At 47.0% G+C, this 26,127-nt stretch overlaps 2 protein-coding genes across 2 annotated transcripts in view; one reads left to right on the top strand and one right to left on the bottom strand.

The window, feature by feature from the left end:
* The window catches only part of SHFL (shiftless antiviral inhibitor of ribosomal frameshifting), a 181,094-nt gene that overhangs the window by 28,165 nt on the left and 126,802 nt on the right, over positions 1–26,127 (top strand). The window lies entirely within an intron of this gene.
* Positions 1,550–25,269, bottom strand: LOC310753202 (angiopoietin-related protein 2-like). The gene is made up of 6 exons (XM_083594260.1): positions 24,787–25,269; positions 11,958–12,528; positions 10,095–10,260; positions 7,506–7,696; positions 6,143–6,413; positions 1,550–4,988 (listed from the first exon to the last, which is right to left on the bottom strand). The coding sequence occupies exons 1-6, from the start codon at positions 24,795–24,797 to the stop codon at positions 4,795–4,797; spliced, it is 1,404 nt and encodes a 467-aa protein (XP_083450386.1). The 5' UTR covers positions 24,798–25,269; the 3' UTR covers positions 1,550–4,794.

Below are 26,127 nucleotides of genomic sequence, written 5' to 3'. Positions count from 1 at the left end.
TAACATGTTGCTCTCAATCTATAGCCTGCCATCTACAAGGATGGGAGTAGTTACTTGATATGTGCTTGAAAACTCTGACCCTCTATTAGGTTATCCACACCTTTTCCTTCCTCCATGTGCCCCAGATGAATACTCGGTCCCATTGATTCTAGAATAAAATGTCACGCGTATGCAGCCTTAGAGTTAGTCAGTGGCAGCAGATCATTTTAAAAAACCCATGTTTCTAAACTTTCTTAGAACTAGGACAGTAGCTCAGCACTAGAGGACATGCTTTGGATGTCAAAGGTCCCAAATTCAATTTGTGGCATTTCCAATAAGAAGAGTCAGGTGATGTGCAAGATCCCTACCTTTGACCCATGGGAGCCGCTGCCAAACACTAGTCAATTGAAGAGGTACAAAATGAGAAAGTATAGACAAGGGTCTGGATGCACACAGTTCAGACAGGGACCAAAGAAACTTAAATCCATACCCATTTCCTCCAAACCCCTTTCTGAAAATGTGATTGACATTTTAACCATATTTTACATGCATATGTGTGCTGCAGCTGAGGTTATATGATGGCAGCAGGGGTATGTATGTGCAGCCCCAGCAGCTAGCTCAGGAGGGAGCTGTATCTGTAGCACCTACCGTATTTTTTGCCCTATAGGACGCACTTTTTCCCCTCCAAAAATGAAGGGGAAATCTGGGTGCGTCCTATGGGGCGAATGCAGGCTTTCGCTGAAGCTTGGAGAGGAGAGGGGTCGGTGCGCACCAACCCCTCTCGCTCTCCAGGCTTCAGGAAGACATCCGCAGCCTAGGCAGCCCTGCGGGAGGTCCCGCAGGGATGTCTAGGCTGCAGATAGCAGCCTGCTTCCCGGAGCGTCGGGCGCCCTGAAAGCAGAGCGCCCAGCGCTTCGGGAACACATCCGCAGCGTGGGGAGCCATGCGGGAGTTCCCCGCAGGGCTCCCCACGCTGCGGATAGCAGCCGGCCGCCTGGCGGGCGGGGCACCCTGAAGCAGAGCGCCCCGTGTGCCGGACAGACATCCGCAGCATGGGGAGCCCTGCAGGAGTTCCCCGCAGGGCTCCCCACTCTGCGGATAGCAGCCTGCCGCCCAGCGGGCGGGGCGCCCTGAAGCAGGGCGCCCCTCGCGCCGGGCAGACATCGGCCAGCCCCACAAGCTCGGGGGACAGCAGGGAGGCGCAGCGCCGCCATCCCGCTGTTCCTCGACCTGGTTCGGTTTCCCCGACCTGCTTTTGGGGGGGAAATAAAGGGAATTTTTTTCCCCTTTATTTCCCCCCCCAAAAAAACTAGGTGCGTCCTATGGGACGGAGCGTCCTATGGGACGAAAAATACGGTACTTGTGCACATCATCCAGTTAGGAATAAGCTGCAGAAGTGAGGAGTCACACACAGATGGCTCATCCCTTGATGGAGTGATTAAGAGTACAGTGGTACCTTGGTTCTCAAACTTAATCCGTTCCGGAAGTCAGTTCCAACACCAAAGCGTTCCAAAACCAAGGTGCGCTTTCCCATAGAAAGTAATGCAAAATGGATTAATCAATTCCAGACTTTTAAAAACAACCCCTAGAAGAGCAATTTAACGTGAATTTTACTATATAATGAGACCACTGATCCATCAAATGAAAGCAATAAACAATGTACTGCAGTCACACAATCAGTAGCTGAACTGGGTTCCACACAGTCACAAAAACAAAACGAAAAGCCACAAAAATGCAAAATAAGTACCAAAAACAGACAGACCTCAGCGTAGCACTCTGTAAGGAGACAATGAGACCACTTCAGAGCAATTATGGAATAACTGCATTCAGAAGAACTAAAGTCTCATGTTGTTTGGAGTCTTAAATTCTTGTTTTTCATGTAGGGATACAACACACCGATAGAGGAAGCAGCATTGCAAAGCGAGGTGGTTGTTGTTTTTAGAAAAACACACCACAAGAATCATTCAAATGCCCTGAAAAGGCAGCCTTAGTCTTCTGAAGAGGGAGGATCTATGGTATGCTTTACACTAAACAGCAAGCTCTACATTAAATTTAACATCAACAAAAGGCAAAATATACACGGAAAACAAAGCAACACAAACCCTTAAACCTCCTGCAGAATAAAACGACCCCTTCGTCTGGTAAGAAAAGGCTTTGGTGAAAGAGTCTCATTCTGTGCAAGGGGGAGAGGGAAGCAACCCCGGAAAAAACGAGGGTGAGGAAGAGGAGAAAGTACGCAAACATTTTCAAGAGGGGAGGGAATCCATACATCGATCCACGGTCCCAGGGCCTTGGATGGGCAGGAGGCTGCGAAGATCTGGCTGGGGGTGGAGGGGAATCAGGCTGGGAGATTGGACAAGGAGATCAAGCGCGGGCAAAGAACGCCAACAAAGAATCCGCCAGTGTGTCTGGGAGTTTGCAGGATGGATGGATGGATAAAAGCAGGTTACTGAACTCAATTGGAAGTCGTGCCAGACATTCGGCTTCCAAAAATCTTCGAAAACCGGAACATTCACTTCCGGTTTTCAATCGTTCGAGGGCCTGAACGTTTGAGTTTCAAGGTGTTTGGCTTCCAAGGTTCCACTGTGTCCAGGAGGCTGGGTTTGTGCGCCTTGTCAAAGGACATTCACAATCTGGAAGAACTCTGCTAGTAGTCAAAAAAAGTATACTCAACCAATCTGAAAGAACTAATAGACTTGCATACTTTATTTTTAGGGCAGATTGTGGACTTCCTTGCCAGAGAATTTCAAATTTAAGTCAACAAAATAGGTTTATGCAAAATAAATACATTTGGCTTCATTTATGGGATTTGTATAATATAGTGTGAGTTCTAATTAATGCCTAATTATTGTTATGTTTTGCTGTTTCCTTTACATTGAAATGAATGTAAGTTATGTAGCTTACATAAACAGTTGTCAGTTACACAAGTTATGCACCTTAAGCTGAATAATGGACAGCAAGATAAATAACATAATATTTGGCAGAAACAGAACTGCAGTGGAACAGAAACAGTGCTGGTTGTGTCAAATCCAGATTGGAATGGAAATCATGGCTTTCTTTCACCGCTAGCTCGACTGTGCCTCAGGTTTCCATCTCTGAAAAAAGGATGAGGAGGCCCTTTCCCTAAGCCTTTTCCAGTCAGAATAGATCACCAGGAACTGTGTGAACTCTAGAGTTTATAGCATGAATGGGGAGCCTCTTACCAGGACTTTACCATCAGGCCCAGCTCCTCACTTTCTCGCTCTGCCACCTTCACATAGCAATTGGGCATATATCGTGGTACCTCAGGTTACATACGCTTCAGGTTATAGAGTCCGCTAACCCAGAAATAGTATCTTGGGTTAAGAACTTTGCTTCAGGATAAGAACAGAAATTACGTAGCAGTGGCGTGGCGGCAGCAGGAGGCCCCATTAGTTAAAGTGGTGCTTCAGGTTAAGAACAGTTTCAGGCTAAGAACGGACCTCCAGAACGAATTAAGTTCTTAACCAGAGGTACCACTGTATACAAATGTCCGTTTTTTAAAGCTGAATCAGAACAAATGGCAATTTGGGTTTTTGGTGATTCCCGTTTGCACAGACTCGGCAGTAGAGCGTGGGTTTTTGCAGGGAAAGCATTAGGGCAACCAAAAACGAAAAAGTGCTTGGACACAGAGCTTTAAAGTACACACTTGTGCCAAGAAACACGGCACAGAAGTCTGGATGAGCCCAGAGTCTGCTACAGCAGTGCTAATGACGCTTCTGTTAGGATTATGAAAGTGGCGATCCTAAAATCGCTGCAGTGTTGTTTTCTAACACGGGGTGTTTCAGCCTCTGCAAGAGTAACCAGTTCCACAATGTGGGGAGGGAGGAGTATACAGCAGCATGTAACAAACCACATAATCCTGGATAGTTAAGAAACCATAGTTTGAACACACTGTCATTTGCAAAGTTTGCACACAGAAACAAACTGTGCTTCTAATTAGGGGAACTGAAGTTTTTTATTTCCTTTTTTGGCATGTGATGGGGAGAATGCAACCCCCAAGGCTTCACATGTCACAACAAACTGGATTGTTACACCTGGATTGTAGAGAGTGAAGATGATGCAGTCCTATAAACCTCCACTCATTGACTCATGTGTGGCTTACTCCCAGGTACGTAAGTATAAAGCTGCAGGTTTAAAACATCTGTTGTCAGTAACATGTGTTTCTAGATGAGTGCTTGCAGACCATCCAGGTATCAAAGGCAACAAGCTGTTTTGTTTACAGTATTTGTTTGTTTTTAACTTCACTGGATTTCCTCCAAAATTGACAAATCCAAATTTAAGGAAAGTTCAGGCTAGCATTTTGATGCCACTTATGTGGACACTGTGAAAAACTTCTAGGTGTAAGGAGCCCCACCAAGAAGCACCCACTGAGAAGAACAAACGCCTCCCCCCATATGCTAATTCTCTCTTCAATTTTGCTGAACACCCCCTTCACTTTAGGAATTTGATTTGATTTTTTAAAGGTGCTGACTGTTAATTGTTTAAGGTGCTGCATGTAGATTTAAAACATCATTTGGCACCTTCATTAATTATTTTCAGTTATTTTTTAAAGGGAAAAATGTTCTTTTAAAATCTGGGCAACTGCTCAGGGAATGCCATAAGCCCCCCCCCCGTTAGCATAGTGCACCCACAGTTTCTACAGGTCACTGGCACTAGAAGGAGCTTGCTTTGAGAAGGAGGCCATACGTCTGACTGAGAACATGGCAAGTGAGCTTTCAGAGCTCAGTGACTCCTGTTTTTAAATATCTAGACCTGCCCTAGGTATGCGTCCTTTCTTACTCCCAGGTACAGAAATCAGGCGCCTTGTGGAGACCGGATCATCATGACCACCTTGCGGAGTGAGTAGGCACCGCCACGAAACTCTGCCCAGTAGACCCCATCCTGATAACGGCTTCGGTAGTGCCCTCCTTTGTACCAGACACCATTAAGGTTGGAGTGGGCACACATATTGTACCACCAACCACCTTTCTGGAAGTGGGCACAGTTGCCTGTGGGAAAAGAAGAGGGGTGGGGAATAGATAATTTATCATCAAACCATGGGCATGGCCAGGATTTTTTTTTGGGGGGGGAGGGCAGAACCTCAGCTATGTATTTCTATTGATTTTTTTTGGGGGGGGCAGCTGTGCCCATGAATCAAATCCTGAAATCAGATGCTGTTAGAATAGAGATGGGGAACTTCCAACTTCTGTCAGCTCCAGGCAACATGGCTAGTGGAGAGGGCGGATGAGAGAGGTCATCCAGCAACATAAGGACGGCCACGAGTTCCCCTCCCCCGCAGAATTTGGCAACCAGGTTGCTCACTGGGACAAGGTGGTTTGAGCATCTACACCAATCCTGTCCTGATTGCACTGTCAGCTAATTAGTTTCCAGGTCCAATTCAAAGTGCTGCTTTTGAGCTAGAAAGTCTTAAATGGCTCAGAACCACAATACTTCCAGGACCACATCTCTCCATATGAACTGACTCAAACCATGCAATCATCATCTGAGGCTCTTCTTAGTGTGCCTCCGTGAGAGGTCTGGACTTCATAGATGGATTCCATACAGTGCTATTAAGGGTTCTGCCCTTTGTTAGCCAGGTGTCTGCTTAATACTCGGGAGCTAGCATAAGCAGACAAAGTTCTCTTGATGGCTGGGAATCTCTCTCCAGCCTCAGAATGCAGCATCCATCAGTCTAGGAAGGTGGCACCCTCCAGCTGGTGGGATCAGAAGAGAAACAGTTTAAAGCCACTTTTGCAGTTCTGAATACTGTGGGCAAATGAGACAGAGTTTGGAGCTGTGAGGTAAAGCTCCTTGGAGTGCAGAATATCATGCTCTCGGAATCTGATACAAGAGAAACAGGTCTAATAGCTACTATAGGAACAATGATTTGCTTCCACAACCGCTTTGCTTGGATACTATATTTTTTGTCTACCTCTTCTCTATACTTTCAGACACAGCAGCTGAGCGCCCAGGCGGGCACGTCTGGGGGTCGGGGCATGGAGGGTGACATGAGGAGGACGCAGCATGGCAGGCAGGCACCCTTCCAATCAGTCCAGATCGATGATAAAAAAGGATAAAAGTGATAGAAAGATAAGGAACAAACAACACCTTCCTCCCCAGCTCTTGGTGTCCTCTTTTAGCCATCTCCCTTCTCCATCCTTACCTGAGTAAGCATCATGGTCACGGTCGAGGGTGCTGAACTGTCGGCCATTATGCCAGGAGAGGGAATCACCAGCGTTGCCTTGATAGCGCCCCAGCCGCAACCGGTAGAAATCATTCTCAGGCTCTAGGGCAAAGGTGCTGTATTCTGCGTATGCCTGTCGCCCACTCCAGTCTTCCATGGTAACCCTCAGCACGTACGAGCCCTGGCGAGTCAGCCAGTGAATGAACTCGAGACCCAGCCAGTGTTCTCCTTCCAAGTTCCCAAAACCATTCTGAAGGTGGAGCAGGGCAGGGGGAAACACAGCAAGTAAGATGTTAGCAGGTGGGCACTGGCTGTAGGGGAACAGTTGGTGCTAGCCATAGGGTAGAAGAGTGAGCTAATACTCCTACTTCCTTCCCAGGCCACTTTGGGGCCTGTGGCACACTTAGCTCTCTTGCAGAGATATGTGAGATCCTTTTGCAGCAGGAAATCAGCAAAGCATACATACAACATGCTAGCTCAATGCCCAAAGTCAGCTGCCATGTGTGGTGATGACCCGAGTCCAGCAGCAAGACGTGAGAGTCAGAGGCTGCAGAGTCTCCCACGAAGGAACGAGATCCCGTGCAGGGCTCTGACTCTGCTACTGGAGACCAGGAGACAACTGAGGCTCCATGTTGGAGCCAGATTCAACCCATACCTCTGGAGTAATGGAAAAAGAGAGAAGGAAACCCTGAGAAAAATCTAGGAAGCTTTCACCCCTTAATACAGAGGTCTCCTGATAAGAGCATTCTATGGTCCACTTTGCCAGCAATTCCCCCAAAGGTCACATATTTTTATCTTAAGACTAGATACACACACACACACACACACACACAATGCAAGAATGGGATTGCCATGTGACTGAACAAACATGGCTGCCCTCATTATCACATCTATTTGGGCCTTAGCTCATGTTTTCAGTCCATTACTTAATGTGTTTTTGCCTCCATCTGACTAAGTGGGCATAGCTCAGCAGGTGGCAGAGTAACCCTTGCTTTGTGTCAAGACCAGATTCATAGATGTGCTGCTGCAAATCAGGAATTCCTATCCCCAAATATTTCCTACAAATTCAACTTGGGGCAACTAAACTGAAGGCTGAATACCCATGAAAGAGCAGTATATCTGAACCTGGCCTCTGGTATCACCTATCACCTGTGACTCTGATTTCAGCCTATAAGTCCCAGATCCACCATGAGCCTCCAGATCTCTGACTCTAACCCCAAGTGACCCTTTGCATCCCATAGGCCCACCTTTTTCCCCTGCCCAGCTTTCCTCACAAGCTTGGACCCCTTTATCTCCTTGCTCTCCCCTTCATGTGGCACCTGGAGCCATATCCTCAACACACCTTGTAGTGCTGCCAGGTGATAAAGAAGTTGACCGACCCATCCTGCCGCCGCTGGATGACGGTCCAACCACCCCCATCATACTCCTGGTCACACCAGGTCTGGATGATTCCCCGGGCACCAGTTGGTTGTAGCATGGTGATGCCGCTGGTCTGCCCATTCTGTTGAGCTGCTTGACAGTCACGCCATGGCCCTGTGCCAGGAAGAGAAAAACTAATGAACAGGGACCGAATAACACGGTGTGATGAACAAGATAAAGGTAAAGGGACCGCTGACCATTAGGTCCAGTCGCAAATGACTCGGGGGTTGCGGAGCTCATCTCGCTTTATTGGCTGAGGGAGCCGGCGTACAGCTTCCAGGTCATGTGGCCAGCATGACTAAGCCGCTTCTGGCGAACCAGAGCAGTGCACAGAAACGCCGTCTACCTTCCCGCCGGAGTGGTACCTATTCATTTACTTGCACTTTGACGTGCTTTCGAACTGCTAGGTTGGCAGGAGCAGGGACCGAGCAACGGGAGCTCATCCCATTGCAGGGATTCAAACCACCGTCCTTCTGATCGGCAAGCCCTAGGCTCAGTGGTTTAGACCACAGCGCCACCCGCATGTTCACCTGTGATGAACAAAGTAGGGGCAGCTAATTACAGGGACTAGTTTGGAGGTTATCATTGAGTTCTGTAGCACAGATAGGGTGATGCCCTGTCTCACTTGGATGGCCTTTTTGGGTATTTCCAGATGGGATCTGTGCTTCTCATGCATGCAAGGTTTTTTTTTCCAGTGTCCACACAACAGTGTTGGCATAAAAATGCCACCCCATATGTAAAAAGGAAAAGGAAAAACCTATTGCCAGAAACCCATTTGTGATATCACAACACTGAGCTTCTGTTTAGAAGCACTCTCTGTCAGAGCTAATCTACCTCACATGTTTATTGTAACATAAAACATTTCATAAAGGATAAGAGAAACAAAGCAGGGGAAATGCACATTTTATTGGCCAAATTTGGGTTGGTGAAGGGCTGTGCAAGCTTTTGAGTTTCATAGAATTCTTCATCAGGCAAATGCCTCAGGGGTCTTCTAAACACCAGTGGGAAAATAAAAGCTTTCTTCATGAGCTTACCTGAGGTATATTATTATGTATTAGTAGAAGATATATTAGTAGAATCTCAGGCGCTTCATTTAGTAAGTGTACATGAGAGCATTGCAGGGCTCCTATGCAGGTCCCAGTTATTTAAATGCACACCACAAGTCCCAACAGATTTGTGCCTCCAGCATTAGTCGGCCACAGGCCATAGGAAGGTCAGACCAAGGGGCAGGCATACTGTGATATACATACCTTTTGGTTTTGCCCACCAGTAAGATACAACTGCCTCTATCTATCTGGCTTGCAGTAGCTAATGGTATGTGTAGGAATAACGGATGATGACAGGAGGCTGGATGCAGGTGACCTGTGCACAGGCAAGCTGCCAGCTAGCTCTGCCGAAGCTCCTTTTATTGGCACAATATGCAAAACCAGACAGATACATTTTGGACTGTGACCTTTACACATCTTCCAGTCCTGAGATCGAAGGATGGTACAGGTTATTCTGGCACCTGTTTCCACCACGCCACTTTCCCCTTGCACAGTGTTTAATTGAAAGAGACAAAGGTCACAGACAGGGCATGGCAGACTACTAAGAGAGCAAAAGGTTAGATAGAGGGCATGATGTTCAGAAAGCTGCGGTTTGACTGCGGGCGGAAATGTGCTCCACACCCAGCGATCATTCCTTCAGTATGCAAATTTATGACAATAAATCAGTGGCCCTCCACTAGCAATTGCTCTTTGAAGTTCACTCAAATGTCAATACTAGGCCAGGGGACTGGAGGATCCCAAATTAAGAAGGCGGTGGTTTTGCTTGAGTATGCCACACCAGTCCTTCTTGGCTCTTGGCTGCAGATGCCTCAGGGAAGGAGCAGGAGGTCCCCATGACATAAATGGGAGGAAAGCGGAGAAATGAGATATCATTCACAGGCTACCCTATCATGGAGTGTATAGCTTGTCACATTTCCCAAAGGAAAATAGGTACTTTGGATTTGTTTCAGATGTTAGACCATCCGAATAACCATCAATTGAGTAATTGTTAGGTTGATGGTTTGCTAAGAGCCCAGGATGATCAGTTAAACGTTTTATCAGTGACAGCAGATAGCAATGGAATAATCACAGTGGTAGCTGGTAGTCGCTTGCCTGTTTTAAGAAGGTAATGCCAGCAGAATTTGGGATGCTAACACTCCAAAGATATTGGGGGGGGGGTCAGATAAACAGAAGCACTTGCCATTTGAGTTTTGGGGAGACATTAGACCTATAGCCCCCGCAGGTACAAAAGTAGCATAATAGAGAGAAAGCTGGCAAAAACGTGTCTGCCTGACCTCTTGGGTTCTCTGTGCAGGGAGCTCTTATAGAGAGGAACGTTTATCCACTATCCACAGGAGTGGTTTTACCATCTCATTGGTTCTTTGTGTGAACTAGGCTTCATGGCGGCAGAGGTTGGTGCTGTTGGCATTTGCCCTGCACAGCCTCTGCGCTGCTGCTTCCTAATAGCCTTGCTCTCTCTGTCTGACCTGTGGATTTGGTGGGCATGACAGCAGGCGGCTGAAGAGTGCCGCCCTGTGGCACTGCCGCCTTGTGTGGCCGATCTCTCTGGATGTCATTGACGGCATCAAAATGGACCCTGCTCTCATTGGCGATGCTTGCAGGGTTGTGAGGCACCACTGGCACCAGGGGGGGCTGTGGAGAGAAAGGAGAAATAACTCACTCTAAAAACACAGGAGAACTAAAAAAGTATAGTTCGAGTGCAGCATCATTTAGTTCAAGGGCAGCAGGGGATTTAGAGCACGTTCAAGTGGCTCTTAAAGGCACAGGAGCACAACCAGAAAATAAGGTGGCAGTTCTAGTGTGATAAATATGCTTCCAGGAAACCCAAAAGCTAGACTAGGACCGACTGTATTTTGTCCTAACTCCACTGGAGCCATTTTTTAAAATTAACAACATTTATAGACCACTTAATCCTATTTTAAAATATTTTAAACTAAAATATTTATCAAAAATGCTGATGAAATCAGCAAACTTTAAAAACAAGTAGATATAACAAAATTATAAAAATACAGACAAAATCTAAAGAATTTTTAAAAACATACATAATAGAAGTCTTGGTAGGCCTACCAAAAGGAAAGGCATTTCTATCAGGCAATCAGAAGCATCGCTGTGATGGTGTCTGCTTGTTGTTAACAGGCAGGGAGTTTTGCAGCATGAGCAATGCTGCCACGTTAAAAGACGGATTCCTTGTAAGGGCAGAACGAAAATTCCATAGATTGAAGTGGTCGTGGGCAAGCGAAGGGGGAGATGGGCAAATAGCAGCGACACAAAAAGGGTTCTCCCAGGGTTCATTGCCCAGGTTGGAAAAGGTTGTAAAGAGGGAATTAGTAAAAAGGATTAACGGCCTTTTTCTATCAGGGCTCTTGTGCTGTCAACAGTTGCTGGACATGTAGAAATGGAGCAACCATTTGCAGACATAGAAAGAACCATTTGCTGAAAAATCAGGTTGTGTGGGAGGGCCACCATAGCGTTTTTCTATGCAGGGTTTAATTTGAACCAGGGCTCAGGCTCAGAAACCTTTTTGAACAGGGCGCAGTCATGGGGCAAAAAGAGATTGGCTCTGAGCATCAATCAAATACTTCCATTTTTCAGTAAATTAGGGATGGGAACTTGTAGTACTGCAGGTGTTGGACTATAACTCCCATGACCACTGGCCATTCTGAGGTTCATGGGAGTTGGAGTCCAGCAACAACTGAGAGTCAAAGGTTGCTTAGCGCTCTTTGCCTTCAGGCTGCAGACGGGGCTCACATGCCGGAATACTCCTCCATTCCAAAACAAACATGGAAAATTAGCATGTATGGGAAGAAGCTATGCTGGAACTCTTTTCCCTAACATGCTTGTTTTGTACATTGATTTGTTATTATTATTATTATTATTAATAATAATAATAATAATAATAATAATAATAATAATTATTATTATTATTATTATTACTATTATGGCTACAGCAGCATTCTGCCATGTGAGTTTGAACATACAATTTGAAGCGGCACACTCAGCAAAAGTACCGTACTAGACCATGTACACCTAGGATTAGAGGACACAGCTTTCCGGAGGGAGAGTGTAGCGTGGGGCCTAGCTATGGTTTAGAAAACATCAGCTCCTGTCTTCCTGGCATTGCTGTTGTCACATCCCTTCCCTTTCCCAGGGTCAGCATCAGCACCAGGTATCCTTGGGCAGCTTCCAGGACTCCACCATCGCTGAAGTCTGCCCTAGCCCTTCTTTATTTATGTTTTCAGGCACAGCAGGCCAAGTAGCACCGGATGACTGGCTCTAGCGACCCTTTTAATTTCTCCCATTTCTGTCTCCCAGTTCAGTTTGAGCAGTACCTGTGGGCTCCCCCGGCCACTGGCTCCTTGCTGGCAGTCTCTCTCCAGTTGGCTGATGAGGGTACTCTGGTTGTTGACCAGGGCAGCCAGGGCATGGTACTTCCCTTCCAGCTGGCGATAACTGGCCGCCACGCGCAAGGCCTCGGCAGAGGCGTTGGCCACCCTCCCTTCAAGCTGTGAGGTCTGCAGTGGCCGCTCTCGTCGCTGGAGGATCTCATGAAGCAGCTGAGTGTACAGCTGGGTGACACGAGCATTGATGTTGCGGCTTTCCTTGCGCAGGGCCTTGACTTCACTCACCACGGCCCCGTCCACCTCCACTAGTCGGCGCAGCTCCTCCATCTGGGCCTGCTGGTGGTGCAGCTGATCACGCAGTTCGGCCACCTCAGAGCGATTGAGGCCCGGAGGCTCCGGGGGAAGGCGCACGCTGCTCCAGCACACGGCCCCCGTGAACTTCTGCTGCGGCAAGATGAAGGTGTAGGTGCACTTTGGCCCCGTCAGTGGTTCGACACCTGACAGGCCTGGCCTGGCCAGACTCAGCACCACCACCACCACCAGGTACTGAGGCTCCATGCTATTAGAAGAAAGGCGCTTGTAAGAATTCAAAGGTGTCATAAATGAAACAAATGTTCAGAAGTGCACAAGGTAAACAGACCCATAAGTACACAAACCGCATGACTGGAATAGCACAGGGGAGCAATCCTGATCTTGACTCTTAATGATCCCAAATATTTCCTGTACAGAAGGAAATATTTTGGAAAAACCTACCCCAATAGTTATTTTCATTTGTGAGTCAAAAGAGCAGAGTTTGTTTATGAATAGGGGAGGTCTGGGACATGGTTTCAGAAACTAGGGTAGCAACAATATGTTATTTAGCAGCAGCAGCAACAACTTGTGCTTTTGGTGGTAGGGCAATATCCATTTCCATTTTATAAATTATTTTTAATGGTCTTGTGAAAGAGTGATACTTAGCGATATCAATCTGGTCTTTGATTTGATGAGTGTGGGTGACCCTGGAGGTTTCTATAACTGCTGTGACAACCACACATTTCCCTGGCCAAAAAACCCCCACAGCAACAATGAAATACTGAGATTATGATAAAGTGCTCTTGTGCAAGACCTCTACATTATTGTTTTAAATCAGATGAACGTGTACACTCTGATTACAGACCCTGAGGTAATTTGTCTCATTTACTTCTTCAAATATGGTTATTGAAATTCAGTTATTCCCTCTGAGGTGTAGGTGGGTTCAGGCATGACCCAAGACCAAGATTCAGCTCAAAAAGGATTTATTGGAACATCAGGAACAAGAAGAACAAGAATGACAAAAGGGGCACTTGGCAAAACGCAAACACCACCTGTGATAGGTCACCTTAATGCTGCAATTAGCAAATCACAGCACTGGCCCCATCTCTGCAGGGATTGGCAGCCTGCCAGCTACTAACAATGTCATTGGAGGGTTTTAGAATCCTCTCCCTCTTTTGTTATGCAGATGACGCTCCTGAGCTCCAGGAGGCCGGAAGGCCTAGGCCTGCACTGCATGCATACATAACACCCTCAGCATGTGACAACCGGTGGAAAGCGGAATCTTTGGTTTGCCTAAAATCTTCCTGACACAGCACATGTGGAAGGAATTGAGGCATCACTCCTGGGGAGTGTAAGTTGCCCACAGCTCACTTTCATAAGGCAGCGTACTCAACATACAAGCCTGGTAGAGCTTTGATATGGATTGGCATAAATGGCACCACATTCCCCCAAACCCTTTTGGATAGGGGAGCCATTGTCATAGCTGCCTTACCAATAGGCTTCTCCAGCTCGGCGCCATTGCTGGTTATGGTTGAACCCAGGCAGAAAAAATTGTCCACCACTTCAAGTGCGTGGGCACCAATGCATGGAGTGCCAGCGATATCCTGACCAAAGATGTTGGTCTTTGTCAGGCTGATGGTAAGGCTGAACTCCCTGCAGACTTGAGCAAAAGAGTTGATGAGTTTCTGCAAAGCTTCCTTTGAGTGTACTGTCAAGACTGAGCTATCTGCAAACAGCATTTCTCAGACCCAGCACACTTTTGTCTTGGCACGGAGACATGCCAGGTTGAACAGACCCCAGTTACACACCATCTTCAGATGCACTGAAGGCATAGGACAGCAACAGGGAGAAGGTGTCTGAGAATGAACTGTCATACTGGATGTTCTCGTGCAAGAACATGATCAGATTGTGGAGATTATCTAGTTGAGCAGTGTGACGTCCTTTCCAGCTGACAATGTCAAAGGCCTTCATCAGGTCTATTAAGGCAATATACACGGGTGTCTCAGCTCTCAGCATTTCTCCTGCAGCTGACACAGTGAGAAAATCACGTTGACTGTTGACCTCTAAGCTCTAAAGCCGCATTGTAACTCAAGATGGACCCAGTGAGTGAGTAACTGAATCTGTTGAGAACTATGTGAGCAAAGATGTTTCCTACAGTACTCAGCAACAAGATTCCGTGTTGTTACAGTCATGCCGGTCACCTTTGTTCATGTAGAGTAGGGGTCAGCAACCTTTTTCAGCCCTGGGCCGGTCCACCGTCCCTCAGACCATGTGGTGGGCCGGACTATATTTTGAAAAAAAATATGAACAAATTCCTATGCCCCACAAATAACCCAGAGATGCATTTTAAATAAAAGGACACATTCTACTCATATAAAAGCGTGCTGATTCCTGGACCATCCGCAGGCCGGATTGAGAAGGCGATTGGGCCGCATCCGGCCCCCGGGCCTTAGATTGCCTACCCCTCCTGTAGAGTGTCACGATGCATGTTTTGTGGCATGGAATCTTGTTCCCAACGCTGCAAGAGGAGCCTGTGGAGGTGTGTCATGAGGAGGAATTGAAACCGGCTTCCAGCACTTCTGTTTGGATTCCATCCTGTCCTGGGCCTGAGCATTGATGGCATTTTTCAGCTCACTGGGGGGAGACACCTCTATTTCTTCCAAGACAGACAGAGTCTGGATACTGTTGACTGCTGTGTCAGATACCATGTTTCCCTGCAGGTACCATTCTTGATAGTGCTCTGCACATTGCTTCATCTTCTTGCTGAGGTCTGTGATGATCTCTCCAGAAAAGGTTTTCAGCAGTGCAATTTTACCAACTGTTGGTCCAAAGGCTTTCTTCGTGCCTTCATACATTTTGTTTTGCTGGTGTCAGCAGCAAGTTGGGTGCTCTGACACAGCTTTAGTCAGTAGTCATGGGCACATTGTCTGGCAATCGACTGAGCCTCACTCTTGCCTTTCTGAGTGCAGCAAGTGTCTTCTTGCAGGGTGCAAACTTGTAGTTCACAGGAACCCACCACAAATATTACAATTAATGTATGCTAAGCTGTGATAGGTCCACTTTCCCAATATGTCACTTTCAAATCAGGGCCCATTTAAAATGTTGGAAGAGTAATACTAAAAGCATCTATGTCACTGGAGATTAACCTATTCTCCCACTATTAAAAAATAAAAAGCCTTTCTGCATGAGAAAAGACAGAACCAGCATAAGGAAAATACAGGATGCAATGGCTGGATGATACTCCATAAAAGATGAACACCCCATTACTGCTATTCCCCATCATTCATCCCTATTTGGTCTATCTGTGTCACCAACTCAATTGCCTATCAGACACCATTCTTTGCCTTATTTGTTCTTTGTGTTTATTTCAATGGAGCCTAGTCATGTCCAGCTTCCATTATTTTGGACAGGGACCCTGTTTTTGGATGGTTCCATTGTTTCAAAAGGGAATTTATTGCAGTAGATGACAGCTTCATACACTGAAATGAATATTCCCACTGAAATAAAGAGAATCAGTCTACTTTCCTTCCCCAAAGCAAGTGAATATTGTCACTGTGGGTCTGGATCAGCCTTTCTCAACCTTGGGTTCCCAGATGGTCTGGACTACAGTTCCCATTATGTACAGCCATACAGCCAGCAAGGGCAGCAATCAGGGATGGTGGGAGTGGTAGTCCAACAACATATGGGATCTCAAGGTTGAGAAAGGCTGGTCTAGAGTGAGTAGCTTTTACAAGTTTTGTTTTATTTTCATAATAGCAGGTGGTGCCCCCGGATGCTCATGCGGGCGGTGGGCTGCTAGGGATGATGCTGCGGTGGGAGACTAGCGCCCCCCCATGCTCACCACGTGGGTGGCGGGTGGCTAGGGACGCTCGCTGTGCGGGCGGCTAGCCCCACTCCTGTGGGCTGGTTAGCCCCGCCTCTGTGCCGCTCCAGGTGCCATGGCAGGTAGCTCTGCCCCTGATTCCCCCTCAGAGGGGGGCAAGCCAAATAGCAAAATGGGAGATTGAGAAGAACTTTCAGCTGTTGAAGAACCAGGTTTCCTTCCCGTCCTCCCTTTCCCCTCCTTTGTCTACAAAGTAAATAAAGTAGATAGAGATTTTAATGGGGTGTGTGTGCTGCGTTGTTGCTCTGAATTTACAGGACTGGATCTAAAGGCCTTGTGCTTCAATGCCAACAGCTGTTGCCAATATGCACTGGGAAATGGATCCAGTTTGGCTCAGGAAAGGCCATTAAAGTCACCACCACTGAGACAGGCAGTTATATACTTCCTGCTTCTTGGCTGCTGCCTTGCAGTTCCCATTAATGGATCTGGAATTCCACAGTAGGGATGGGATGTAGCACAAGACAGTTCAGTTGGAGGCACATGAAAGTTCTTTTTAAAGAGAGTTGAAAGTGGTTTGGAACAAGTTTTACTTCGTACAGGGAACACACGCACTCCTCCCCCCCCCCCACTAGTCAAACCTGCAAAATCTGTTTATTGGAGATGAAAGTTGGGCATGCAGAGCATCACAAGCAATGATCCCTCTATCAAACTGCCTTCAGCTCAGTGGAAACACTTGTGCCCAACCTTCCAGGAAAATGAGAGAATGGAGAAGAGCCTTCATCCTCAGAAACAGGCAATTCTTGCCTCAGAAACCAAACTAACCCCTCTCTGCTCCATAGGGCATGATTCTGAGAGGCTCCTCATCTTTCTTATAATCCATCTGTCAGGGAATCAGGAGCAGGAGCACTGGGGAGAGAGGATTTGGAGAGCGAAGGGGAAGAATCCGAGGGCAGCGTAGGGGAGTATGACAGTGGCCCGAGAGATTCCATGAGCTTCTCCAGCGAATCAGAAGATTCCCAGAAGGGGGCGCCGATGGTCAGGGCAAGGGGGGTCCCAGGGGGGACGCACCAGAAACAAGGAGCCAGAGGGGAACCCCAAAGCAGCAGTGGAGGATCGGGACCAGTTTCCCCACCAGAGCGTAGTGGGGGGGAAGAGTCACATGTGTCAGGGGCAGTGTCTCCTCCAGAGAGGGAGTCAGGGCTGACCACGCCTCCAACGGAGGGGAGGTCAGTTGCAGCTAGCCCCCCCGAAGGGGGAAGCAGTGACAGCAGCAGTGAAACGGTCAGGAGGAAAGCTGCTGGCTGGGCGCGCACGCCAAGTTCAAATGTGCAGGCGCGCGGAACAGCAGGAGACCCGGATGGGGAACCAGCTCCTAAAGCCCGCCGGAGGGAGGGAGAAGGCTCAGGGGAATCCGCGGGAGAAGAGGCTAGAAAGGGCGGAACCCCGGCGGGCAGGCGGACCCAGAGGAGGAAGGAGCAGCGGAGAAGGTGGAGCAAGGCTAGAATCTTAAATTGGTGTCAAGGGGGAGGAGACTCAGACGGAGCATCAGTGGTCTGACAGTTGAGACGTAGAGCTGCGCGCTGCGGCTCTGGAAGTGAAACTGAACTTCAATAAAGACTTTTATACTTAACAACGAAGCAGCGTTGGTCCTTTGTGAGCTGGGACCTAGGGTAGCTCTGACACCATCCATCACCCAGACTACTTTTGGTTCAAGTTCACTATCTTCCTTGTTTGGGTAGCTGGCTGAAAATAATCCTGAAAAGGATTATTTAAAAGTAGTATAGAAGGCAATGTCAGCAAATCTTCTATACAACAGCCAAAGGTTCACAAGCCTCCAACCTCTTCTTTCTCCTGTCCACCCTATATCCTGTATATACCCAAAGTACTTCCACTCAGACCCTCCTCCTCCTTACTCCATAGCCTAGTCTATACTCCATAAGACAGAATTCTCCATCAAGCCTGAACGCCTAAGGGTCAAGTCACATTCATCATGGGACATTCAAGAAATCTAGCCAATTAGGTGAAATAAATTATTCAGAGGACAGTTGTTCAGTTCTGGAAGAGAAACAGGGAGTAGCTTGTGTCTTCCTTCACAACTGTCCCCCTTAGAATCATGGGCATAGCCAGGACTTCTGTTTGGGGCGGGGGCAGAACCAACATGGTCAGTTAGTTAAGTATTTCTATTGTTTTACTTGATCTAGGGAGGCAGCTCCCCCCCCCCCGCCCGGCTATGCCCATGTTTGGAATGCACTAGATTCGCAGGAAAGGAAGTCTGGATTCTCCACAGCAACCAAAGGTGAAGGCCAAGATTGTTACACCTCCTCATGCTGCACCTCCCCATGTGTTTCAGAAAGCTCATCAACCTATTTACCGGTAAATAAATATTAAAGGGGCACATATACATTTTGATGTGTGTGCTCACACATGCACGCACACACTCCTTAATTAAAAAAACTCCACAGAGAGGAAGAAAAGTATGTTGGGAGATCTTTTGGGGAGTCAGTAAGTGTCTTCTATGGCTGGCTTTCTCCTGGTTCAGAATTAAGCATGCAGATAACCAGACAGAACCAGTTTTTCATTCATTGCATTGAATGCATTAAAGGCTCTTAAACCAGCCCCACAGCTCTTAGACCGATATATCTGTCTCTGAAACTGAGTAGCTGAGCATTCCATAGAGACAATAAAAATACTGCATGTGAAGGTTCATGATTTTACAAATACCAATGATTAAAATATACATTTCCTTGTGCTTTTGCACAATTCCCATACATGGATGCTATTAATCTGTGAGAGAATTCAGAAGGAAAATCAAACACCTGCTACATGGCTCGGTCAACATTTGTGTTTGTAGCTGACAACAAAGCTTACATAGACCTCATGTGTGCTGATGTTACACTTTACTAAAATGGTTTGCTGCCTGCCAGTGCTGTGAAATGTTCTGTGAGCAAGCAAGGACAAACACAGAGTGGGGCTTCACTCTAACCAACTCCAGGCAGAGTCTAGGGAGGAATCAAGAGCACAGATTTAGTTAGAGCAGTGTCTCCTGAGGCTTGAGGGGAGGGATGTTGAAGAGAGCAAGCGCTTGCCCGCCTGGTTACAGATGGCGCCTCTTTCCTGTGTAAACACAGGGTCCATTCCCAGGCTCCCTGGGCAGCGCCATATGGGGCTTATCACTGCTCTTTAACCTCCTCATCACCCCTGACCCTGTTCTCATGTCAGACGTCAAGTGGAGAAAGGGAGATTCAAATAGTAAAATGCAAATGGTACCAATGGATGGTTCTCTGCAGAGGGGAAATTCCATTCTCTAGACGGGGCCTCCTTCAGGCAACTTGACTGAGGGGGATTACTTGCCATCTTGCCTTTGACCAGATTTCTATATGCCACCACCTTTCTATGCCAGAAGAGTATCTGGTTGGCATAGAAATGTGATCAAAGGCAAGAAGGCAATCCCCAGCCAAGTTGCCTGAAAGGGCTATTTCAGACTTCTGTTTGTGCTGCAATTTCTAGGCACAGGTTTGGGACTTTCAGCCAGGGGTCCAAGTAGTTTCCCTTTGTCCTGCCACTCTCCCTGGGAAACACTGTTTGTTCTGATCCAGCGGTAAAGAACAGGTTTTCCTGGAGAAAACGGAGGACAAAGGGGAAGCTTCTCGTACCCATGCTGGAAAGTCCCAAACCCTTGCTTAGAAACTGTAGCACAAATGGAAGTCTTGAAGTTACTTCAACATAGGAATTGTGGGAAAATTCCATTTTGGTCACATTTAAGGTGGAACCTTTTAAATTTGTGCATTCTGAAACAACATGAGAACACAAACACATCCATCCTTCAAAATTCCAATTTTTCTTGATTTTATAATGCAGTTCTCCAGCCATGTAATGTGTACAAAAATGCACACACTGGCTAGTGGGAGCATGATGCATGGTGGCCACACAACCGAAGAGGAGGAGGAGGAGGAAGAGGAGGAGGAGGTGGCTGACAAGTGCAGGAGGTGGATCCAGCTACCCAGAGTCTGACACCCTGAGGCAACTGCCTCACCTACCCTCGTCTGGTCTGAAGGGGCCCATAATAGTTAGACTCTAAGAAGAAAGAGAACCCTAAAGCATGACCTTTTATAGTTGCTGCTTTCAGGTTTTCAAACTTAGTCACAAGAAACATGAAAGCTGATATTCTCAGCCAGGGGTCAGCAACCTTTTTCAGCTGTTTGGTGGGCCGGACTATATTTTGGAAAAAAAAATGAACGAACTCCTATGCCTGACAAATAACCCAGTAAAAAGGTAAAGGGACCCCTAACCATTAGGTGCAGTCATGACCGACTCTGGGGTTGTAGCGCTCATCTCGCTTTATTGGCCAAGGGATCCTGCGTACAGCTTCTGGGTCATGTGGCCAGCATGACTAAGCCGCTTCTGGCGAACCAGAGCAGCGCACAGAAACGCCGTTTACCTTCCCGCCAGAGCAGTGCCTATTTATCTACTTGCACTTGGACGTGCTTTCGAACTGCTAGGTTGGCAGGAGCAGGGACCGAGCAACGGGAGCTCACCCCGTCGCAGGGATTCAAACTGCCGACCTTCTGATCGGCAAGTCCTAGGCTCTGTGGTTTAACCCACAGCGCCACCCGCGTCCCTATAAAATAACCCAGAGATGCATTTTAAATAAAAGCACACATTCCTGGACCGTCTGTGGGCCAGACTGAGAAGGCGATTGGGCCGCATCTGGCCCCAGGGCCTTAGGTTGCCTACCCCTGTTCTCAGCAATCTGAATTCCAACAGTGAATTCAAAAGAAGAAAAGAGCATCTCCTCCAGCCCATTTACAATTTTAAAATTGTAAATGCAGAAATAAAAACAATTCCATAAAGCATGTGTTTCATGATCATGATTTAGATATTAATAGGATTGCTTAGCATGTGATAGAAATCAAGGGATTACTGCTCCAAGGCTTTTCTGATTTGTTAATCAGCACCTCCCAAGTCACCTTCTCTGCACAAATAGTTCTCTGGACCCGGACCAGGGTGCTTCTGAGCATCTGTAGATTTTTTTAAATAAATATTTTAAAAGTCATATTATAGTGCAGGCTTCCTCAACCTTGGCCCTCCAGATGTTTTGAGACTACAGTTCCCATCATCCCTGACCACTGGTCTTGCTACCTAGGGATCATGGGAGTTGTAGGCCAAAAACATCTGGAGGGCCGAGGTTGAGGAAGCCTGTTATAGTGCTACTGAACATGCACATTGTGCTTTCCCATGTGAAGTGAACCTGCTTCTTGATTCATTTTTTCTTCCAGTAGCACCTTAAAGACCAACTAAGTTAGTTCTTGGTATGAGCTTTCGTGTGCATGCACACTTCTTCAGAACACGAAAGCTCATACCAAGAACTAACTTAGTTGGTCTTTAAGGTGCTACTGGAAGAAAATTTTTTTTTTGTTTTGACTATGGCAGACCAACACGGCTACCTATCTGTAACTGCTTCTTGATTGTTTTTAATGAAAATATTATGCAAAGTAGGAAAATATGTAATGCAAAGCACACTTCTCCCTTTGATGCAACTGTAACATTAAACTTTCTGGGTGGAAACTGTAGACATAATCCAGGACAGCTGGCTCTCTGAATTTTGGATTACTCATTGAAATACCTCCCATTTCAGTCCCCTCAAATATTTTATCCCCATAACATGATCTTGGCCTTTGGAGTTGGCTCCTGTGTTCCATTTGTGGCATGAAGTGGCAGGATCTTTCAGATCTACTATATTCCCATTTCTAAACAGAGATTTCACCTTAGACATCAGTATGGCCCGACTCAGGGATGTATAACACAGCTGGGATACTGTCTTCATTATTCACAAGTATCACTCCTCTCCCTGCCTCTCCACACTCCAAAAAAAATTCAAGCGTTAGGAACAGAATCAAGGAGTCCTAAAATACACATTTGCTCTCTTGTTCTCAGACACAGAACTGAGCTGAAGGGAAAGAAATAAAAATACATCCATTAATAAGTAACTTTGTTCTAAATATAGATGAGAACTGGAAACTTTTCTGGATTGCTTGGCTTCTGTGTAACTTGGAACTGCGCATTCTCCCAGTCCAATCAAATATATTATTGGCTTTACCTGGCTGCTTATTGCGTCCAGCTGCTTCAGACAGAACTCAAAGAGCCCAATCCTTTCTTTCAAATCAACCCATTTCAACTCACATTCTTTCCAGAGCCAGGAACTCCCAAAGTCCTGGCTCTCTGTCTTCCTTGCTCGCCAGGCCCTCATCCTGCCTTGCAAATCAGACATCATCCCAGTGCCAGAAAAAAAGTGTTAAATTCTCTGAGCTGCACACTTCAGCCCATCAGAATATGACATCCAACTTCCTCTTCTGGCAGTTTTAGTTGTGTACTACTATTAATAAAGAATTAAATGCACGAGGTGTGATCTCCTCCATCCACCCCTTTGCCCTCTCACGGTACTACAATGATCCAGCAGGATGGCGAAGCAAGTGCGGGGTGCAGCTTGCTGCATGACAGCACATGTGGCAGCCTTGATGAGGGTGTGGGTGCTACTTCAAAATGCATGGACAGCTCCTGCATGTGACATATGCAGGGCAGCCACTTGTTCCACACCTTCCTCCTACATGAGACACTACAAATCAGTGGTGTAGTGGGTGGGGCACAGTGGCGGTTGCCCCAGGTGCAAAATTGTTAGGGGTGCAAAATGTCAACACCCGGTACAGCTGCGAGCTTCCATCACTGGGCTCAATTGAAAACAGCTTCTCCACGAAAACCTGAAAGTGACCTCTCCAAACAATGGAAAGACTCTTTTCTTATCTCTGTGGCTCCAATCTCCTAGGTGACAGAGACACTGTTAAGCAGTTGAATGCTTGGCATGGCCCCGGGCGCTGGAAACCCAAGCTACACCATTGCTACAAGCTAGGCACTTATGCACCAGTGGAGGCCTTCTTCTGGAGAAGAATGCTCCTGACCTGGCCTAACACTGTTGAGTCCATCCATCCCAGGCACCACAACCACATTGTCAAGGACGATGGAGCAACAACATCTGTAGGGTCTTCAGAAGGTACTGTCCAAAGCATAAAAGGCCAGAATCTTGGTGTGCAATGCTATCTAAAAAGTGTTAACTGCAGCATCAGGAAACTGAACATGCTGGAATGGGTAATTACTGACACACTTACACCCAATGAATTGTCTATGTATGTGACTGTCTGCAGTGAGTCTTACTGACTGCAGTTTTGTGCCTTCCACACAATTTGGAAGCATTTCCTGCTAACAGTATCATTGAAGTGGCTTCTCCTGAGCTTATTTACTTGGGCAGTGGGAGCTTTCCCATGATCCAAGAAGCTTTTTCTTACTGGCTACTTGATGTTTATACTGGCTGAGCAGAACAGCTAACACTTCTCCTACCAAAGGGGCCTCAGCAACAGAGGATCTATCAAAGCTATCTTCAGCACAAGTTGGTGGGTATATTAAAGCAAAAAGGAGAGAGCAGTTTAGTTCCCATTGCTTGCACAATGGACCCTCTCTCCTCCCGTTGAAATCTCTAAATAATTGTACTGTGTATAGCCATAATAATGTCAGAGAAGAGAGAATTTTGGTACCCTTTGCATACTAGAATTCGTTCTTCCATGACAAAAGTAAAAGTTCTGTCTTCTCTGCTATCTGGTCACCCTAGCAAATTAAGACTCAAAACATGGCAGCAAGCTGTGGGAGCTGTTGTAGGACCTTGAGTGAACCCCAATATTTTTCTTCTGTTAACCATACGCTGTACCAGGTTTAAAAACACAACACAACTTTGCTGTTTCTGTTTGTGTGCACCCAAGGGTTGTTTAAATACATCTCCATCAGCAGCAGTGGAGCAAGCCAATCCGGCGCCTGGGGCAGGACACTTCATGAGGCCTCCGAGGAGTCTACTTGCCTCCTCCCACTCAGCTACCCTACAGCTAAGGGGGAGGTGGCGGGCGGACCGTTTGGGGCAGCATGGAGCCTGCGGGCGCCCAAGCCAGTGTGTCCTCCCAGGAGAGACGTGTGGCTCGGGTGCACTGCAGGCCCCGCAGTGAGTGCTGCTCGGCATTTTGTCACCCCCCTCAGTGGTAACACCTGGGGTAGACCGCCCCCCTGCCCCTTCCTCTGCCCCGTCCATCGTATCAACACCTCTGTGTGTTCACACCTTGGCTGGAAAGGTGGCTAGAGAAGAATTAGGACTCCAGTTGGAATAAAGCTGGTTTGAGAAATAACACCTAGAATCATAGAATCATAGAATCATAGAGTTGGAAGAGACCACAAGGGCCATCGAGTCCAACCCCCTGCCAAGCAGGAAACCTCTAACAGTAGTGTCCTACAACAAAGTACAAGTAGGCATTCTGGGTAGGGTAATATGTGGATTCCAGCAACAGCTGCAGATTCTACTCCCATCTGTCCCAGCTAGCAGAACAAAGTGGTCAAGGGTTTGTAGTCCAGTATCATGTGGAAGGCCACAGGTTCCCTATTGCTGTGTTGCTGTGTTAAGGGTATAAAGACTACCAGGAAAGCAAACTGCCCACAGTGAAATGTGAGAACAGTTTCTGCATCTAGAAACTTGGACATCTCATGCATGATTTCCCCCCACTTCAGATCTTACACCAGAATCACATAAAATGTTTCCCCTCTTTCTGGTGAACACTGAAAGCCACTTTCAAGATCCATACTAAACATTAGGGAAAAAATTGAGATTGTGCTTACCTGTAATTCATAGGGCTTCAGGTTTCCAAAGTTGAGCTTTTCTGTGAACCTCCTTAAGGGTGTGGAGGGTCTCTGCTTAAGCTTGTCAGTTATCCAGCAGCAGATTACAAAAAGGGTGGGAATGCAGATCTCCTTTAAGAAGAAGAAAAGAGCAAATGGGGAAATCCCAGCCGCTCCATCTACTCCAATCAGCACATCCTTCCCACACTAGGCAGTGCCTAGCAAACCAAGTCTTTCCCTCCCCAGGAGGCTAAGCAGCCTCCTGGGATGGGAATATCATTCTTGACCTTATAATCAAGAGCTGTAAATATTTACTTCTTGCTCCTTCCAGATGCTTGTTCAGGCCCTGTCCCTGCTGAGAGGAGCTGCACGCATGCTCTTTCGCTGGCTCTCTGTGTACACATCTGTCTCTCTCTTTCACTCCGCTTCTTCAGTTGAGAAACTGGAGTTTGGCAGCCACAACTTTCCAGGTCTCGTGAGCAGCTTCCCCTCCCAGCTCCTGCCTGCGCAATGGAATGGTCCCTTCAAAAGAGGAGGTGTGGCACATCTTATGGACAAGAGTTTTATTGGCACTTGGAGCATCTTGGCCTGGCTCCATCAAATTTACCCACAACTTGTCTGCAAAGCAGTTCTCCAAAACAGTTGTTTTAGCTTAAGGATAGGAAGCTGTTTTTTAAAAAAACAAAACTATCCTGGTGCACATAGTTAAGAATGTGTGCTGTGCATCAGGAAGCCCCTGATCCAACAACCCCCAACTCACTAGGAGGCAGAACAGATAGTGTATGATCAGATCTCACTACACTTCATTTATCTTGAAAAATTAAGCTGGGAGGGAATGAATTAGGGGCCTCGGCATTGCCTCCCATTCTCCCCCACAAAATTTCATTGATTTTTCTTGCCCCTCTAAAGCTGTCTCCATAATCTGTGGCCCTCCAGATGATTATGTGTACACAGTAAGAGCTGTTTGACAGTGGAATTTGCTGCCAAGGAGTGTGGTGGAGTCTCCTTCTTTGGAGGTCTTTAAGCAGAGGCTTGACAACCATATGTCAGGAGTGCTCTGATGCTGTTTCCTGCTTGGCAGGGGGTCGGACTCGATGGCCCTTGTGGTCTCTTCCAACTCTATGATTCTATGATGATCAACTCCTGTCATCCTAAATTGGCATCGTCAGGGATGAGGGAAATTGGAGTCCAGAAACACAGGGCCAAAGGGTTCCCCAAGCCTGCCGTACTCCACTGTTTATGCCCCATCTGTAGAACAAGAAATAGGAGGAGACACATATTGCAAAGTTCCTGTGGGGTTGCCTTGTTTTCCCCCTGTGGCAATGCTTTTAATCATAGACA

The sequence above is a fragment of the Podarcis filfolensis genome, assembly GCF_964270895.1.
Source record: "Podarcis filfolensis genome assembly, chromosome: 17".
In the NCBI taxonomy this organism is placed as follows: domain Eukaryota; kingdom Metazoa; phylum Chordata; class Lepidosauria; order Squamata; family Lacertidae; genus Podarcis; species Podarcis filfolensis.
This window is presented reverse-complemented; position numbering and strand designations above follow the sequence as displayed.

Excerpts from the sequence above, each read along its gene's own strand:
- LOC310753202 (XM_083594260.1), bottom strand. Across the intron at positions 6,414-7,505 it reads TCACCTGGCAGCACTACAAG|AATGGTTTTGGGAACTTGGA; the intron begins GTGTGTTGAGGA and ends CTCCACCTTCAG. Across the intron at positions 4,989-6,142 it reads TGACCATGATGCTTACTCAG|GCAACTGTGCCCACTTCCAG; the intron begins GTAAGGATGGAG and ends CTTTTCCCACAG.